The sequence below is a fragment of the Anabas testudineus genome, chromosome 24, assembly GCF_900324465.2.
Source record: "Anabas testudineus chromosome 24, fAnaTes1.2, whole genome shotgun sequence".
Lineage (NCBI taxonomy): Eukaryota > Metazoa > Chordata > Actinopteri > Anabantiformes > Anabantidae > Anabas > Anabas testudineus.
Window position 1 is genome coordinate 14,954,425 of NC_046632.1, and position 17,676 is coordinate 14,972,100.

General features: G+C 36.0%; 3 protein-coding genes and 1 long non-coding RNA gene across 5 annotated transcripts in view; 3 read left to right on the forward strand and 1 right to left on the reverse strand.

The window, feature by feature from the left end:
• Nucleotides 1-17,676, reverse strand: part of LOC113149415 (exostosin-1) — a 169,987-nt gene that overhangs the window by 62,792 nt on the left and 89,519 nt on the right. The window lies entirely within an intron of this gene.
• Nucleotides 4,629-5,725, forward strand: LOC113149417 (dicentracin-like). Its single transcript, XM_026341533.1, has 4 exons — nt 4,629-4,711; nt 4,801-4,901; nt 5,284-5,293; nt 5,461-5,725. The coding sequence occupies exons 2-4, from the start codon at nt 4,802-4,804 to the stop codon at nt 5,621-5,623; spliced, it is 273 nt and encodes a 90-aa protein (XP_026197318.1). The 5' UTR covers nt 4,629-4,711; nt 4,801; the 3' UTR covers nt 5,624-5,725.
• LOC113149416 (pleurocidin-like peptide WF3) lies at nt 11,366-12,718 on the forward strand. Its single transcript, XM_026341532.1, has 4 exons — nt 11,366-11,458; nt 11,540-11,640; nt 12,112-12,130; nt 12,344-12,718. The coding sequence occupies exons 2-4, from the start codon at nt 11,541-11,543 to the stop codon at nt 12,552-12,554; spliced, it is 330 nt and encodes a 109-aa protein (XP_026197317.1). The 5' UTR covers nt 11,366-11,458; nt 11,540; the 3' UTR covers nt 12,555-12,718.
• LOC113149418 lies at nt 16,109-17,546 on the forward strand. The gene is made up of 4 exons (XR_003297576.1): nt 16,109-16,176; nt 16,305-16,414; nt 17,082-17,121; nt 17,275-17,546. It is a non-coding gene; the product is annotated as an uncharacterized LOC113149418 (long non-coding RNA).

Sequence of the window (17,676 nt, forward strand, 5' to 3'; positions counted from 1 at the left end):
AGTGAGCTGCCACAAAAGACAGGTTGGATGGAGGTGCAACTTTAACTTTCATCTTGAACTTATATTTCCAGTGTTTCACACAAATGGGGTTATCCTTGTTCAGGTACAGGGAAAGGTTTTACATCAAAAAGTTTCCATTAGACGAAATCAATAGGCCACATTTGTTTGGGCCAATTATAACCCTGCTACTGCAAATGTGGTCAGCAGAACAGTTTCATCTTACACAGCTTGTTCACCTATCTTTAGAGTCTCCTGACCCATAAAATGTGTTTTCACCGTAACTTCAACCTAAGCACTCAACAACTATCACTGATTATTACAAAGATACAGCTATTGTCAATCGTTTACATTTAAATTTAGTCATTTGACAGATGCTTTAATCCAAAGTGACTTACAAGTAACAAGGTACAAGGCAAAGGCAGGGTTAGTGTAAGCAGGTTTTGCCTAAGTAACCCTGCTGAAGGTAGGCCACAGTTGGGATTCGAGCTCCAGTCTTCCGCATGGAGGGCTGCAATCTTACCACTACACAATAATAAGTGTAACACTGCACATTATTCACCCTCTATATGTTTCTGCTAAGTTACAGAACCACACATTTAGGTCAGACACTATCATATGCTTGCACAAAACTGCACAGGTTCTAAGTAAAGCCTCAGGGAAAAAGTTTGCTTGATTGTGTTTTGAGTAGGAGTAAAACATGGGCAAAAATGCAGAAAAACTGAAAACTGAAAATGCAAGCGTTGGCAACTTAAGAATTTTTTAATACAACAAGTTTGTAAAAAATCAACAACACAAAAAAAAGGCTCAGCAACAGTCACTTCCTTATTTTTGTCAGTCTTATGAGTGCTAGTTCCTCTAAGTGGCACAAGAAGGGGAAACCGAGCATGGGGAAGTGGTAATGTAAGAGTCAAGCTGAAGTAAGCTGCTAACACAGATAAAGAAAGAAAATTGTATTGTCATTGCCCATTTTCCATCCATGACACCACACAAAAGCACCCATGCACATACACGTCTGCAGCTGTAGTGTTTCTCGGGTAGGCATTGTGGCACAGAATGAGAACTGTACCCAGTGGCCCTCATTTCTTACAGTAGTGCATCCCAGATGAAAACGTTCACTAATAGTGTGGAAAGCAGGAATAACTTTAGTAACCAAGGCATACTTAATACAAACTTTGTATTAAGACCAGCTTATAAAATCCTGAACTATTCCTTTATGGAGCCACTTCACATGCCATAATCATGGTAGGTTACATAGATTAAAATATTTTACATATTAACAACCTTGCTAGTATACATACATATTTTATTATCTATACAGAGACACAAAAAGAGGATTTTCACACTTAAAGATTGAAGAAGCTCCAATAAACACATGTAACACAACCACACAAATTAGATCTGCACCATTCCCAAGTCTACAAACAAGGCTCCTGTAACACAGATCATCAAAATGACTGTATGTAAGATTTTCCTCACAAGAAGTGATTGATATAATTTTTTGATAAGACACAGGAAAAGATTAAATCCACAGACAGTGGGTAGCACCGAGCATAAACTGGAGCTCATCAGAGCAATTATTTGTGTAATCTGACCACAATTATATTATTCACTTTACAGACAAGGCAGTTAACTTAACTTCTCTTCTTCTTCCTCATTGATTATTAAATAGCAAAAAATGAGTGACTGTTTTATTTTAAGACTGAACAGTAGTAAATGTCATGAAAACGTTATGACACAGCAATAATACTAGAATTATATGTAAACTATGCCCTACAAATTACAAATAATGAAAAATCTAAAGAAGATTCAAGAAACATACATGCAGGGGCAGATCTTTAGGGGGGTAGCTGCAAACCAATACTAACCCCCAGCCTAATTTTTCAATGCCTTACAAACGCAATACATAGAATTGAATGGTGAGGTTGTTTACTTTGATTACTTTAGGTCACAGTAAAAGTACTGACCTGCTGTGCAAACCAAACAAAAACTACCAATATTTCCATCTTTTTTTTAGTTGTATTATGCTGACAATTGGACAGACAAAGAAATTCAAGTGCAGAAAGAAGTGGAGAGGGACAAAAACACAGAGGAAAGTATTTTAGTTTGTCCAAAGTAGCTTTGACACAAGTCTTCACATTTTCAAATCAAATTCACAAGGTAGACACCAGGAATGGTTTTCAATTCACAGACTTCCTTGTCAAAAGTTAATTTGTGACTTATTCTGCCCTCTTCATGCGTTTAGACCACCTTTTGTCTTGTGCAGACAAAGGGTGGGTACACAGTCTTTAGACGTATTAGTGCTACTACAACTACAATAAAAATCCATAGTATAGCAAGAAACACTTGATGGTCCCTGGGTGTGAGGTTCCCAATGCGAAGCATTGCAGATGGGGTGTGATGGTGTGGAAGTGATCTGCAGATAACTGCTGGTGACTTATTGAAAGATGTGAGGGCACACTCAACCACAATAGACTACCATAGCATTTTGCAGAGACATGCCATCCTTGGTTTGGGATGAGTTGGACTGGGGAGAGAAGAAAAAGCAGCCAACAAGTACTTAAAACCTGTGGAAAATCCTTCAATATGTTGGAAAATCAATCAACGACAAACTCATGAGGCTCACTGAGAGAATGCCGAGACTGTACAAAGCTGTCATCAAAGCAAAAAGTGTCTGATTTGAATGATCAAAAATATAAAAAATAAAGTTTTGGGTTATTTAATACATAATACCATACTTTTTCTTTTATAGTTGTGCCTCACAACTACCCATAGTGTCTCAGGTTTTAGCGCACAATAAAGAAATGTGACACTGAAGAAGAAGAGGTGTCCAAACTTTTGACTGCCAGTTAGATGACTGCTAGTGTAATGTAAAATCTTACAGCATTTTAATCTTTCATGCTAGAGTAAACTTTGTTGCAAAGAAGTTGTACAAACAGCAGAGGCAGTGGAAATATATTAGCATGAGATGTATTTCTACATATAACGATGAGAATGTATTTTATCGTGAAAACCACAGACCAAGTTCCACATTATTTTTCTTTGCAATTCTATAATGATAAAAAGGGGAAGTTTCAGTTACGAGAAGGCTTCCAAGAAAGAAAAAAAAAGCTGAATTGTAACTAAATGCAGATACATCAAGTCGCACAAGTACATATAAAGTTGTTTCATAAAATTATTTGTCAAAATTGGAAAAAAAAACGTTGTCTCTTAAAATAGCATCACATTGATCATAAATAGTGTAGACACTGTAAATGACCATCACAGCTGAAAACGTCCCTTTTTTTTTTGTGAAATAATGACCAAGGCGCACAAGAGGTCCTTTAGTCCTTTGTACCAATGCTAGTTTGTGTTTGCTAATTACAGTTTAGCAATTGAAAAGGCCAATTCATTATTAGAAAAGCCTTCAGTAATTATGATAGCAATTCTGAATGCTGTTCGGCTAATTAAAGAAGTCAACTGGGTAACAGGAGCATCAGAAATAGGCCATTTGGAATCACATGTCTTAAAATGCACAAATGTGGCCAGAGCTGTGGATTTTAAGTCTTGGGATTTTAACCCTAGAACTGCAGGAATAAATGTAAATTACTGCACTGCTGTCAAATTTAATAAAGAGTTACTACCCAAAACTCTAAACTGTGGCCAGAAAACGTAGCCTAGGACTATGCAGCTGTACCCATGTCTGTTACATGCATGAAGGATGTTTTTCATCAGTTTGCCATTTGAGTATTGAGCGAGTACATTTAAGTTATGTAAAGGAGTTTAATTAGAAGATCACTCAAGACTTTTTATTTAATAACATCAAATGTGTCTTAATGGTAAAATCGGATTTCTGGACGATATGTAAAAAAATCGAATCATGAATCAATCAATCAGTCTCTTTGTTTTTTGTTTTTGTTTGTTTTAAGACATGATGGTGGACAGAGGACACTATTAGGTCTGTTGCTGTTGAGTACGCTGGCTGTTTTTGAGAACCACCAGCACTTGCTTGGGTCTGGGACTGTAAAGTTTTGTTTTGTGCCTGCTCTAAAGGATGATGCTACTTCAGAGAGTAAAAAGATTAATGGTATTGCCAGTCTTTGTGTTAACATACGTTTGACACAGTTTGCAGTAGACGCACTCTGCTTCTTGTTCGGACTTTAATAAACCAGAATATCTCTTCACTATAGAATTTCTTTCAACATTCATTATCATTTTCTCTTATCTCGCTCTTGCTCCTGACCTACTGCTTTGCATGACTGCAGTAACCATAACATTAGCACATGTTGCTGCTAACTGCTGATACTATGGTCTGGGATGTTTTTGTCAACCGAATCTGACTAGTCAGTAACTTTTCCAGTCACGATTGGTTCGTCCAGAGCTATTCTAATAATTTTGTCTGCAGGTATTACTTCATTATTTAACTCAACTCTTAACCACTTACTTAACCTGAAACCTGAACGTGAGAAATTGATGGGAGGAGGGACGTCTATGTGAGATAAATTTTGGTTTTCTGGTTAAGATTATCGATTATATTCCCCTGCCAAATGCAATACATGTCTGCTTTGCTCTAGTAATATTACTAAATGTTACACAACTTTGAATCACACCCCGCACATATAGATATATATAGAGAGCTGTATCTGCCAATTGGTAGACACAAATCTACATCACCTGTGAATCTGACATTGCTTACAAAACAGAATTGTGACTGTCACTAGGAATCTGTGGAGAGGTAAGAACTGCATACTGACAAAATATTTAGGAATGTGGGGAGATTTGTTATTACATCATAAAACTGTATATCTTTTCTGTTTTATTTAGAATGAAGTGTACTGTGGCCTTTCTTGTGCTGTCCATGGTCGTCATGATGGCTGGACCTGGAGAGTGTTTCTGGGGCAGTCTGCTCAAAGGAGCCGTTCATGGTATACTCACATTAACAACAGTTTTAAATGGCAAATACAGCAGTTTAACATGGCAATAACTAAAAGCCTATGCATTCCCTCTAAAAATGTAATCTGTGTTTTGGTGGGTAGTTAGTGTTTGAGACACACAAGCAGTGAAGCGATCCATTAACTATCAGTCGTAGAGAAGTGGTTAGGCCTGCACTCTCTCCACCACCGACATCCAAAACAAATTAATAAGCTCCGGTTGCACTGGTGAAGACATTTCTTCATTGAAACCAACCAATAACGTTAAATGGATAAAATCTACAACTAAAATTACTCACAGAAACTGTTTACAATGTCACATTGTAATGATTTCATGATTTTAACATGTTCTGTTTATTCTTGTTTGTTTTTGTAGTTGCATCGGGGTAAGTAAGGATTTTCTTCATCAATCATAGTACTACTACTACTACTACTACTACTACTACTACTACTACTACTACTACTACTACTACTACTACCCAAGTAATGTTAAAGTTTTTTTGTTTTTTTTTACTGGTAACAAGTCATGCTGAGTATTCTCTCCCTTCACCAGAATGTTGGGCGACAAAGATGCAGTACAGCAGGACCAGCAGGAGCAGCAGGACCAGCAGGAGCAGCAGGACCAGCAGGAGCAGCAGGAGCAACTAGATAAACGCTCATTCAATGATAAAGCAAAGTATTCAGATGAAAGAGCTCGGTATGATAATGCTAACTAAAGTGAGCTCGAATGTATGAGTGTCTCATGAATGACAAAAAATGCTTCTTGCTTTTCCGCCTAAGAAAATAATGACCCACAAGAGCAACATTGTGTTATTGCATTAAGCTACTGCTATATTACAATTGAATTGCTTTGAAATAAAACTTTACATTACAATGTAACATGGTCCTCTGTGTCCTACTTTAACACACTGTTGGAAAATGTTAAAAGAAAGTTTACTTAAAATCTTTACCAAGTAACAACTAATTAATAATAATTTGACTAACTAGTTGTTTACTAGTAGGTTTGCCATTAAAAAAAATATTTAAATAGTAATAGTTAGTTAACTAATAAACTAACTGGGTGAAGTTATTCATCACGCAGCATTACCAGGAAAGCATTTGGACAGTTGATGGTAAATGTTGATGGAATTTTGAGTACACTTTGATTCACAGACATTTTATTCAAATTGTACTTGAGTAAATGTCCTATTTACTTTTCTGTGACTACTTTTCAAAACTGCATGTGTACCTAGAGGTAAACAAGACAGGCTAGTCCACAAAATCAGTGGCAACTGAACTTCCAGAAGGCTTCATCATTTCTGGCTGGAAAAGCAGGGCTATGAACCCTGTGGAGTCACAGAGTCATTAGCACTTGATGGTCACCTGTTGCTTATCTTATAAGTTAAATATCATATTTTGACCTATTCTGATAAGCTCCTCCTGGCTCATTCTGTTGCACATTTGCCAAGCCAGAATAAGAAGGTGCAGCTAAGTTAAGTCAGATGAACGTATCTGGGATAAGTGCGCATTCACTGTATTGTTTAGAAGACCGTATGTATTGATCACAGAGTTACTGATTACACATGGATAAAACTTGCGCAGCATACTTTTCACCCACAGAGCAGGAGCACAATATGGAGATGAATGAAGAAAAGGTAATACGGCCGATATAATTACAGAAAGGGGAAAAGCCAGGCAGACCATATCAGATCAGCTTAATGCGCAAGTAATCCAGAAATATTTATTAAGCAGTATTCCCGGGAAATTGTTACAATGCACTGAATTACTAAACATATGCATTAAACAGCTATAGTATAAATGCCTTAAATGTGATCACTGGTTGCACACATGTTATTCTGGGTAATTGAAACCTGTCTCAGAAAACTCAATGTTTCCATTTTCAAGAGAAACTTATGAATAGGACCTTTACAGTTAATATACTAGACTGAATGTTGCCCAATTTATGGACTTAACTGAAACTACCTTCGCAAAACGAAGGAAGAAACAGTTGTTTCTTATAAACAATGCAGTACACATATTCTTCAAACCACAACCACATAAACAGCGATCTTCATAAAACTAGTGATATAAAAACAAGTCAGTCTGACAGTAATTATGATTACCAGATGAATAGTTTTTAAAATAATTATGTAAAAAAATGAACCAACATAGGCATAATTAAATCAAATACTATCTGTAGTATTTTAAAGCACAATATATTAAATGAGGCAGTACATGGCAAAAAAAATATTATTTTCTAAAAGTTCAGAAAAGCTCTGCCCCACTCTGGACCAGGCTAACTTCAGAGAATAAATCTCCCTAGTACAGTAACTTAATTCAGATTAATTTAACCTGCTTTTGTGCAACTGAGTCTAAATAAAGCCGGGAAGTGGATAACCACAATAAACACTGAATGGTAACTCCATGGTAACTAGACTGGAATTAATTGATCCAGCAAACAAGTGAAGGTTAAGTTCAACTGAGAGGGATAATGAGTCACAGAGCTTCTCTTTACAGCCCAAACTGTCTAAATTAAAGAAAGGCATGGTAAAAAGTGACTTATTTAGACATCTACAAGTAGCTTTGTGTTGGTTTTAGTTTAAACTTAATTTTGGGCGGACTTGATTTAAACACGAGTTTGGGTCTCTCTGTGTAACGATCTCTCCTTTCATCCAGCTGCTCTTTCAGCTGATAATTGAGTGGTGAATGTCGGCAGATTTTGTTATGCACATGTTCTTGAGAGTGGTATATCCAAAGGTAATGGGAGAGAGAATATTTCAAAGAATGTGACACTGCATTTTGTGTAAAATGTGAGCTGCAGGAATCAATGAATTGATTGCACTGAAAACTGGCTAAAGTCAGTTATAACACACAAAGGGTAAATATTACAAATCGGTCACAGTAGTGGGGATAGGTCTAATTTCTGATTGCCCGTCTCTGACATTTTCTGTTACACATTCACATTAGTCAGCTTTACAGACTTCACCCTTTACTTCCCTTTTTTCTATTTACTTAATGCCATCATGTTTAACTTTTATAATTATTTTTAGCAGAAATATGCATAAAAATAACATATTTACATCGACTGAACAAGGTTGTTTCTTTTTCTTTTCCACCTGCGAGTCTGGTATTGGAGAAATAAATACTACAGGCTTGCTATTTATTTAACGTAAATAATTGCTATTTATTAACGTAATGCCAGTCTCCTACTGGAAATATTGAATGCCTTTAGATTAAATTGTTGGTTTTGTAGTGTTGGAGCGGTCACAGAAATCCTCTCTACAAAGAACAGAAAATACATACAAAGACAAACTGTATTCATTATTTATGTGCACATCTTTATGCAAATTACAGTTTTATAATAGGAAATAAAAACTAATCCCTGGCTTACATTATTGATGAATCTGTTAATAAATCAACAAGAGCCCACAACACATTTTAACTACTATCAAAAAGATGAAAAACATACTGCACTTCTACATTTTCTCATTTACTCTGCATACAAAATGGAGCTGAAGCCAATTTAAACATTTCAGAGAAACCAAAAGTTTTGCTTGACAAAAAATATATTCAAATGACTGTTTACTCATTTATCTGCAGTGATTATATGATTATTGATCTAATCATTTACCTACTCTGAAGCCTAAAAATAAAGTAATGGGAGGAGGAAGTTCTGTGTGGCATGACTATAGTTTTATGGTTGAGATAACTTACCACCCCCTGCCAAATGCAATGAGTCTTTGCTTGCGCTTCCTGTAATAATACTAATGACTTTGAATCACGCCCCAGATATATGTAAAGAGAGGTGCATCTACCAGACACAAATCTACTTTTGACTCTGAGAGTGTTTACTTTGCTCTCCATAAAATCACTGTTTTATCTTTCACTCTCAAAGAGGTAAGAACTATATAAAGTCAAAATAATTGGGAAATATCCTACTATTTGTTACCTTATTTTAAACGATTTTATCTTTCTTTTTTGCAGGATGAAGTGTATTGTGGCTTTTCTAGTGTTGTCCATGGTCGTCATTATGGCTGAGCCCGGAGAGTGTTTCATTGATACTCTTCTCCATGGTATTGTACATTCATGTAACAAACTTTATCGTCAAGTGACAAATATTTTAAGAAGGACAATTTGTACATGTATAACTGATAACATTAATGGTGACCAAATAAAGAGTGGAATCACAAAATTTTAATGACTGTAGACAAAGATGCCCGTTTAGTAGAAAAGCCTATGTTGTGTTAATGATATAATGTCATATTCTGATAAGAGTTCAGATTGAATGTGTTTTTTTTTTCTTTCTTTGTTTATTTGTATGTAGTCGGAAAGGCGATCCATGGGTAAGGACTTGCTTCGACCTTATCAATTTTATAAATATAAACTTAACAATGGAAAAAACATTTTCATGTTTTTCATACTGAAGAAAATCAAATGAAATGTCTGTATTTGCCATATAGTCATTGCTGTTATAACCAAATTGTCTTGTTTTCATGCTGAATATTCTGTCCCATCAGGCTGCTCAGCGGACACGGCAAAGAGCAGCAAGATCAGCAAGATCAGCAAGAACAGCTGGACAAACGTTCTAATGATTACAACCCAGGAAGGCCTGGTTTTAACTGAGCTGGAGAAGTCCCTCTCAATTATTTTTCACCCCCTCCAAAAAATGCTTCTTTTTCAGCAAGTGGAAATATTGACCTACAAGAGCAACGATGAAAACATGTTACTACTATTGCTTTGAGACAAATGAATTACCTTTGACAGTCATTTGAAATAAATCTGAATTGCAGTATTTCAAACCTGTCTCTGTGTCTTATTTAAAACAAAAACGAATTCCATTCAAAGTAAGGTAAGCTAACAATATACGATAAAAAATGGATACTAAAACAATCTGTAATTTTCCGTGTAAATTGGAACAAAAACTGTCTCGTGTCTTTCTTTGTAGATATATCGAAGAGGTTGAAGATTTCTTTAAAAGGTGTACATGGTAGTCTAGAGACATGCTGCAACTAGATCAATCCTGGACAGAAGACACAGGTGCACATCTGTCCAAGAACACAAATACTTGTTAGTAGACATGCACCAACTAAAATTGTCCTAGTAGATTTAGATTTTTTTTTTTTTTATAGTATGATCTGCGGATTTCGATATGTTCTTCTTTACGACACAGAATATGCAGCATATTTCTATAACTTCCCTTCAATAAGTAATTTAATTATAATTAAAACGATCAACTATTAAATAGCTTTTACATTTTCCACTTTTCACTCTCATTTTAACAAATCCCTAAATATTGCTTCCAAACGTTACTGGACAAGCCTCTAAGTAAAAATTAAGTGCAGTATTTGTACTTAATTTGATGTAAACACATATAATAATACATGATAGAAACTGAGGAATATGACAAGGCACTAAGTGTTTTCATGGTCATTCCTTTACTGTCCATTTTGTACTTATAGGTCATAAAAATGTGACCTTTGGATAATGGTAGGATGTCTGTCTGAAGTTCAGAAGAAACTGGGTGATGCATTGGACAAATTACCCTAAAAAACGAAGTAGATCTACTACAGAGTTACTGTAATGAACATTATGGATGTAGATTAGAATCCAGAGACTAGTGAGTTGTGGATGGCGTAAGTCAGGTCCAGTCTACCATCAATAGTATTCAAGTAATTTGTGAAAAGTGTGGAGAAAGTCTGTAAGCCTGTGCTACAGGCTCCTCCGTCCCTCCCCCACTAGAACTCTAGCTGGATGTACTTTCTGTGGAGGCTCAGGTACTACAACGTCTGCAACACCATGCTGCAAATGTTCTAGGCTGGCTCTGTTCTAGGGGTGGAGCTGGACCCTCTACATGTTGTAGCTGAGAGGAGGATGCTGTCCAAACCCCTCTCCATCCTGGACAATCCCTCCCACCCACTGCACAGTGTGCTACTGGACAGAGGAACATGTTCAGAGACTGATAAACATCAAGGGCTCCTTTTCCCTATCTGAAAGGGGAACTGACTTTACCAGAACCATTATTTATGTAATTTATTTATTGTTATTCTACACCCAGACAATTATCATTAACCTATTTTCATCAATTTCGATCCATTTGTGTATATATGTATGCATTTTCTGTGTATATATTAAGTTTTCTGTACTAGTTCCATTACATTTGTGTGGGTGTAGATCTTTTCTTGTTGTGGATCCTTTTACTTTATGTCTGAATAGAGAGCCACTGTAACAATGCAAAACAATTTCCCTCCGGGATTAACAAGGTTTATTAAATCTTCGTATATTCAACAGATGTTGAATGACCATTCATTCACCCCCTGAAATTTAAACATAACAAAGTGATGGGAAGAGGAAGGCCTGTGTGAGATCACATAGATGGTTGAGATTACATCCCTTGTGCAAGGCAGGGTTCTGTTTGCTCTTCCTAAAAACAATGATTTTGAAATTTTCCCAACATATATATATATACACACACAGACACATCTAAAACGACACAAATTTCCATCTGCTGTGAATCTGACAGTGTTCAGGTTGTTCAGAGTAAAAAGAGCATTTTGTCTTTAACCAGTGGAAAGGTAAGAACTACATGAATGCAAAACATTTGGGAAATGTTTTCAGATGTGTTACTGTATTACAACGCTGCCTTTTTGTTTAAGGATGAAGTGTACTGTGGCCTTTCTTGTGTTGTCCATGGTCATCCTTATGGCTGAACCAGGAGAAGGTTTCGTTGGACTTCTTTTCAAAGGACTCTATCATGGTAAAGTCATGTAACCAACTGCTTTTTGTTTAAACGGCATATATTTTGACTTTGAATCATAAAGATAATGGTGGTGAAATACTATACACAAAGATGACTGTAAAAGAGCATATTCAAAAACATCTTACAGGACAAAATATCTTGTGACTTAAGGTTAGGGCAGATGACCAAGAGGCACTTATTAGACTACACTCGCTTTAGAAGTAAAGAATACAGCAAGTAGTCTCTCACATTGTTGCCTAAATACGCACTTTTATATGTGCGTCAGTTTGACTCAAATAGCTACTTTGTCTTTCTCATTTTCCATTAGCAGTGCAATCTACATTCAAATCTATTCAAAAAATAAGAGTGTGCATCCTCTCTAATCCTTTGGCATGTAATATGTAAATCATATAATGCATTAATGTTATTTTGTGAAATTAGGTTATGAGTTCAGATTAAATATATGTTTTTGTGTTTGTTTTCATGTAGCTGGCAAGTTAATCCATGGGTAAGTATGTGCTTCTACCATATTAACTTTACAAATATTAAAATACTGACCCAGTAATGTAAAAAATTAGGTTTTTTATTTGTTTGTTTTTATCAAAACTGTGTTTTATAGAAATTAAAATTGTACTACTTTTTTCTTACAAGTGACTGTTCCTATTATATTTCTTGTTGTTAATCATTTGTCTTGTCATCCTGAATATTCTCACTCCACTAGCGCCATCAAAAGACGTAGACAGAGACATGGTGAGGAGCAAGTGCAGGAAGTGCAACAAGACCAACAATTGCAGCAACTACAGCAAGACCTAGAGGACCAGCAAGACCTAGAGGACCAGGAGGACCAGCAGGACCAGCAAGTCCAGGTGGACAAACGTTCAGAGCAGTTCAGTCCTCCTTTTTACGCTAAAATAGCCAGAAGAGTTGCCTGAATTAACTTTGAATGTTAAAAAAGTGTTTCTTGCTTTTAAGCCTGCAAAAATATTGATCCATAAGGACAAAAACATTTCTATTGTTGCATTGGGACATATCAATGAACTCAAACATTGAAGTGACATTTGCAAATATGTAATCTGCATTACAGCATAATCCAAAATTGTCTCTGTGTCTTATTTAAACGTTACTTTAACATATCCCTGTGGTCAAATTGTTTTACATCTTTTCTGGGGGTACCGTTTTTGTCCAAGTCAGTTTCAGTAGTTTAAACAGTTGTAGTACTAACGCCCTAAACGTGATCATCGGTAGAGCATATTTTATTCAGATAAATCCAGAGTTGCCACTTTGTACAATTAATTTATTTTACCACCTCTAGTTTTTCATTCTTGGTTAATTTATTTAACCAAATCTATAATGTCATAATTTGGCCAGTTTACAGCTATTACCTCTCTTGATACAGATGTGGATGCAATCAGCTGTATCAATGACATTAGGGAAAGCTGTAACACAAACTAAACTGTGCTTAATGCAGGGTAAGACAATTATGTAATTTGTAATCCAAGAAGGAAGTCCACTTGCCATAACTCAACTTTCAGAGAACTTCCTCTAGATGGCTCCCCCTTTCTTATTATTGTGCAGTAAATAGTGGCTTTATTGAGGTTCTCCGTGCCCTCGACTGAATTAAAGAAAAGCTTGCTAAGTATCGCAGGGTTACACACATCATCTGTGGGACGGCAAGAGCGTGGCTCTGCGCTGTCTGATGGTAATACGTGAACCCAAAAGTCCACAAAAATATCAGATGCCATGCGTGAAAATCTGTACCGTTCAATCAGGTATTGTATTCAAATGCTAAAGGTTCAGACGTGTCCCAGAAAATACTGATGCCTGAATGCTTGTCAACGTATCAACATTTCCATTTTCAAGAGAAACTTGTGAATAGGACCTTTACAGTTTATATACTAGATTGCATGTTGCACACTTTATAGACTTAACTGAAACTGCCTTCGCAAAATGAACAGCCATTTCTAATGAACTCAACAATGCAAATACATTGTTCTCTAAATACATATATTTGGAAATACATATATTCTCCAAACCACAACCACATGGACAGCAAGTTTCACAAAACTATGCTGGATGTTAGCCTACTCTGGACCAGGCTAACTTCAGAGAATAAATCTCCATAGTAACTTAATTCAGATTAATTTAACCTGCTTTGGTGCAACTGAGTCTGGACTAAATAAAGGATGAGTGGGATGAGTGTACTCCCCAAACCTCCACCGACCCACCACCAAAGCGGTCAAGCTAAACGATGTTACAAGCAACACAACATTCTCCACAGCTTCTCTAGACCCTTTAACGTCTTTCACATGTGCTCAAGGTCAACCTGCTCTCACCTGTGAAAAACACAGGGCACCAGTGCACGGCCTAACAATTCTGGTGTTCTACAGCAAATGCCAATTGAGCTCCACGTTGCCAGGCAGTGAGCACAGGGCCCACAAGAGGACATCAGGCCCTCAGGCCACCCTCATGAAGTCTGGTTGTGATTGTTTGGTCAGACATATTCACACCAGTGACCTGCTGGAGGTAATTTTGTTAGGCTCCGACAGTGCTCATCCTGCTCCTCTGTGAACAAGTAACCGATACCAATCCTGCTGATGGGTTGAGAACCTTCTAAGGCCAGTTCTCCTAGAGTAGCTGCATTTGTTAGTATACTTGACCTGTTTAAACTTATTATTTCTACATAACTTTTAAATGATATTAGTGAATAAAGAATGTTTATTTACTCTGAGGATGTTTGTTACATTGACCAACCCAGCACCATTTGTGTGTTTGTTGTGTCTGTTTGATAAACCGTCTCACTAATGTTTATTGTAACTAACTTATTGTAACAGTAACTAATTTGCCTAAATTGCATTTTGTAATTTAATCTCTGTCATCATTTTTGTTTCAGATCAAAACCAATTTTAAGCGCATTACCACCATGCCTCTGCAATCCAAATTTCTTTCACAGCTAGATATATAAAAGTACATATTTGATAGTGAAACGTATATCTTTTTTTAAGGATGTTATGATGTGTCTTGTGCTGTCATTGGTCATCTTTATGGCTGAGGGTAGGCAGTGTAAGCATAACAAGTTACACACTTCTCTCAGGATAAAAGGTGTAAAATTGTTGTTTGTGTGAACAATTGTGTACATTAAGTACCTTCTTTATTACATAAAGATCACGTGTACAGTGTTTATAGGTCCAGAGGGTATCAAATATTCTGTTACTACTGAAATATCAGTAAACTGACTTTAGGCTATATGGGCAACCTTTAGAGGGGCAGGATTGGCACAAGGTAAGTACCTCTGATCAGTAAATACCATTATTAATAACAAATAGATTTAGTTAAAAATAAATGTTGAAGAAATACTTTACACTGTTCAATTAGGAGTATCTCAGTTCTTCTTCTTCTTTAACCTGGACAGAATAACAAGGTATCTGCCAAGAGTTGGTAAAGCATGGCTACTTCCTCCCCCTACAGCTGCTTAGTTTAAAGACGTGGTACAAGCTGCTCTGTTTTGCTCTGCAATGCTACAAATGAATGGATAATAAAATTCTCAACTACAAACTACATGAGATGTACTAATTGTTGGTACAGACTGAAAAAGTACTGATTTTGTTTAGAGACTAAACAAGCAGTCTAGCAGTCTAGCAGGTCTATCGTTCAGCTTCAATAACAAATGAATTCTGTCTTCTAATATTCTATTTTCTAATAATGCTGCTAAAACAAATATCTCATCCTTGAAAATCTAACTAAATACAGCACCTTCTGAGAACCAGAATAAGTAATTTTTTCCTAAACAAGGTCATTCCTCAAGTCATCGTATGTGGCACAACAAGACAAGAAATTTAACTTCTCCAGAGAAACTTAACAAGATCATGTACTCTTCTTTCTATAAATGCTACGACAAATGTCTCATTAAAAATCTAACTAAACCTCTGAGAACCAAAACAAGTCATTTTTTTCCCCAAACAAGTTCTTTTTAACCTTTATATCTGTAAAAATAGTCCCCCGAATTTTTTGCTTTGCAGCATTTACCGTTGGATTGTATTTATAACACACTATAAATCAATTACTACATTACAGATTATATTTCTACAGGACAACTGTGTATTCCATCCCTCTCTTAAGATCTTGTGGTCATTTTTTCCCCCTTGTGGCACCTGTCACAAGTAAAATTTACCTGTAGTAACGCAGGGTACTCAGTAAATTAAAATGAGATTTGGCTTTGATGCATGTGTGACTGTAAATTTAGGCTTTTCGTGTAATTTTGAAACATTTTCAGTTCATTTTCTGGAAGTGCCAATGTGCCCACATTTAGCGTGTTGACAGCTACCTTAGAACTTTGATTAGATCACTACATGGTCAAAAGAAAATGATACTGCAAAATACAATGAATATTTCAACATACTCATAAATATTGGACTGAAATTGAGCAAGTGAATTTACCCCTTTCCTTATAAAACGACAGGTACCTTACAACGATTAGGCTCAGAGGTTCATCAGAAATCTCACTGCTCACTCTCTTTTGCGATAGTTGTCTGGCTCTGATAATAGACCTGTTAAAAGGTGAGGAGTAAAGGTTTGACTTCACTCATAAAAGCAGGTCTCTAGAACTCATGACTTAGTTATGACCCTATGTAGAAAACTGATCTGACAGGTGCTGTATTTTTTGTGTTGTTTTTTTTCTTTTACAGGATGAAGTATCTTGTGATCTTTCTGGTGTTGACACTTGTCATCTTTATGGCAGCTGAACCCGGGGAGGCTGGGAGAGCTTCGTTTAAAAGCAGAAGAAAGGCAAATAAAGGTGAATCATAGGTAGAAGAGCTGAGTTTTACTTAATGTAAAATGACCTAATTAGTTGTGCACAAAATACTAACAATTGCCTTCAGGTCACTAGACTAACCTTCCAGTAGGACTGGTGCTAACTACTGACAAATATAGGCACAGCACTAAAAATAAATATGTACTATGAAATTAAATATGAAATAAAAAAGGTCTACTACTTTGTTTCCAAAGCTTGAATAATGTAACTCACCCTCAAAGTTCTGTTATTGACTGAACAAAAGCTTTTGGCTAGATCATTCATTTCTCTGTTATAGTTGCTTCTTTAAGTCATTGGTTGTTTCTGGTCATTTGGGGAATGCGAATGGTGCCGTCTCAGACTGCAGATCTTGCTCAGTTTTAAGATAATGTATGGAAAATTAAACGCACTACATTTTCACTGTAATATGCTTAATTATTTCTCATTATGTAAAAATAATCTTTCAGACATCATAAAGCTGTAATATATACATATTGGTAATTTGTTCCTGCTAGTACAGACAACTACAAAATAATTTCCTGTATTAGTGAGATAATATGGTTCTGCTTTCAGTGGCATTCTAGAGTAGTTTATATACTTTATATTATTATATTATAGACTATGACATTGTTTTAATGTTATTCAATTCCCTTCTTTTTTGCATATTCAGAAAACAAATACAACCGTCGCATGGACAGGATGGCTAAAAAGTAAGAACTCTTTATATTTAAGGTTCATGTTATATGGTTTTATTTAAAGATTTAACTGAAATATATGATGTACAATATACATTTAAATGACCTAATTAATTTGTCAGGAATTTACAAAGTCAAACTTCTGCTGCAATTCTTTCTTTCATCTAGGTGTGGACCTAACTTCAAGCAAGGCCTTGGCAGCTTTGGCCAACAAAATGCAAACTCTGGTGCAGCTCCTATCGCAGCGGAAAATCAGGGCTGAGAGTTCATTTAAATGCTATTTTTTGCTTTGGTTTGGTGGAAGCAACTGATACTTCTTAAATACCATGCTTTTTAGCTTTGAAATGCAAGAAACATAAGGATGATACATGGCACTGCTGGCACTCCCCCATTTGGTCTGTAAAAAAAATTAAAACTGCCTTGATGAATAAAAATGCAACATAAACCATGAAACTGAATTGTAACCTAAATTAATAGGAGGGATGTACAGAAGTATAGAATATGTATGTATAAAAGCCTTACTTCTTCTTTTGCAATTTTTAAAATTTAAAATGTGCTGAACTCTGATAA

Coding starts and splice junctions, on each gene's coding strand:
- LOC113149417 (XM_026341533.1), top strand. CDS start 4,802: ATGAAGTGTACTGTGGCCTTTCTTGTGCTGTCCATGGTCGTCATGATG.
- LOC113149416 (XM_026341532.1), top strand. CDS start 11,541: ATGAAGTGTACTGTGGCCTTTCTTGTGTTGTCCATGGTCATCCTTATG.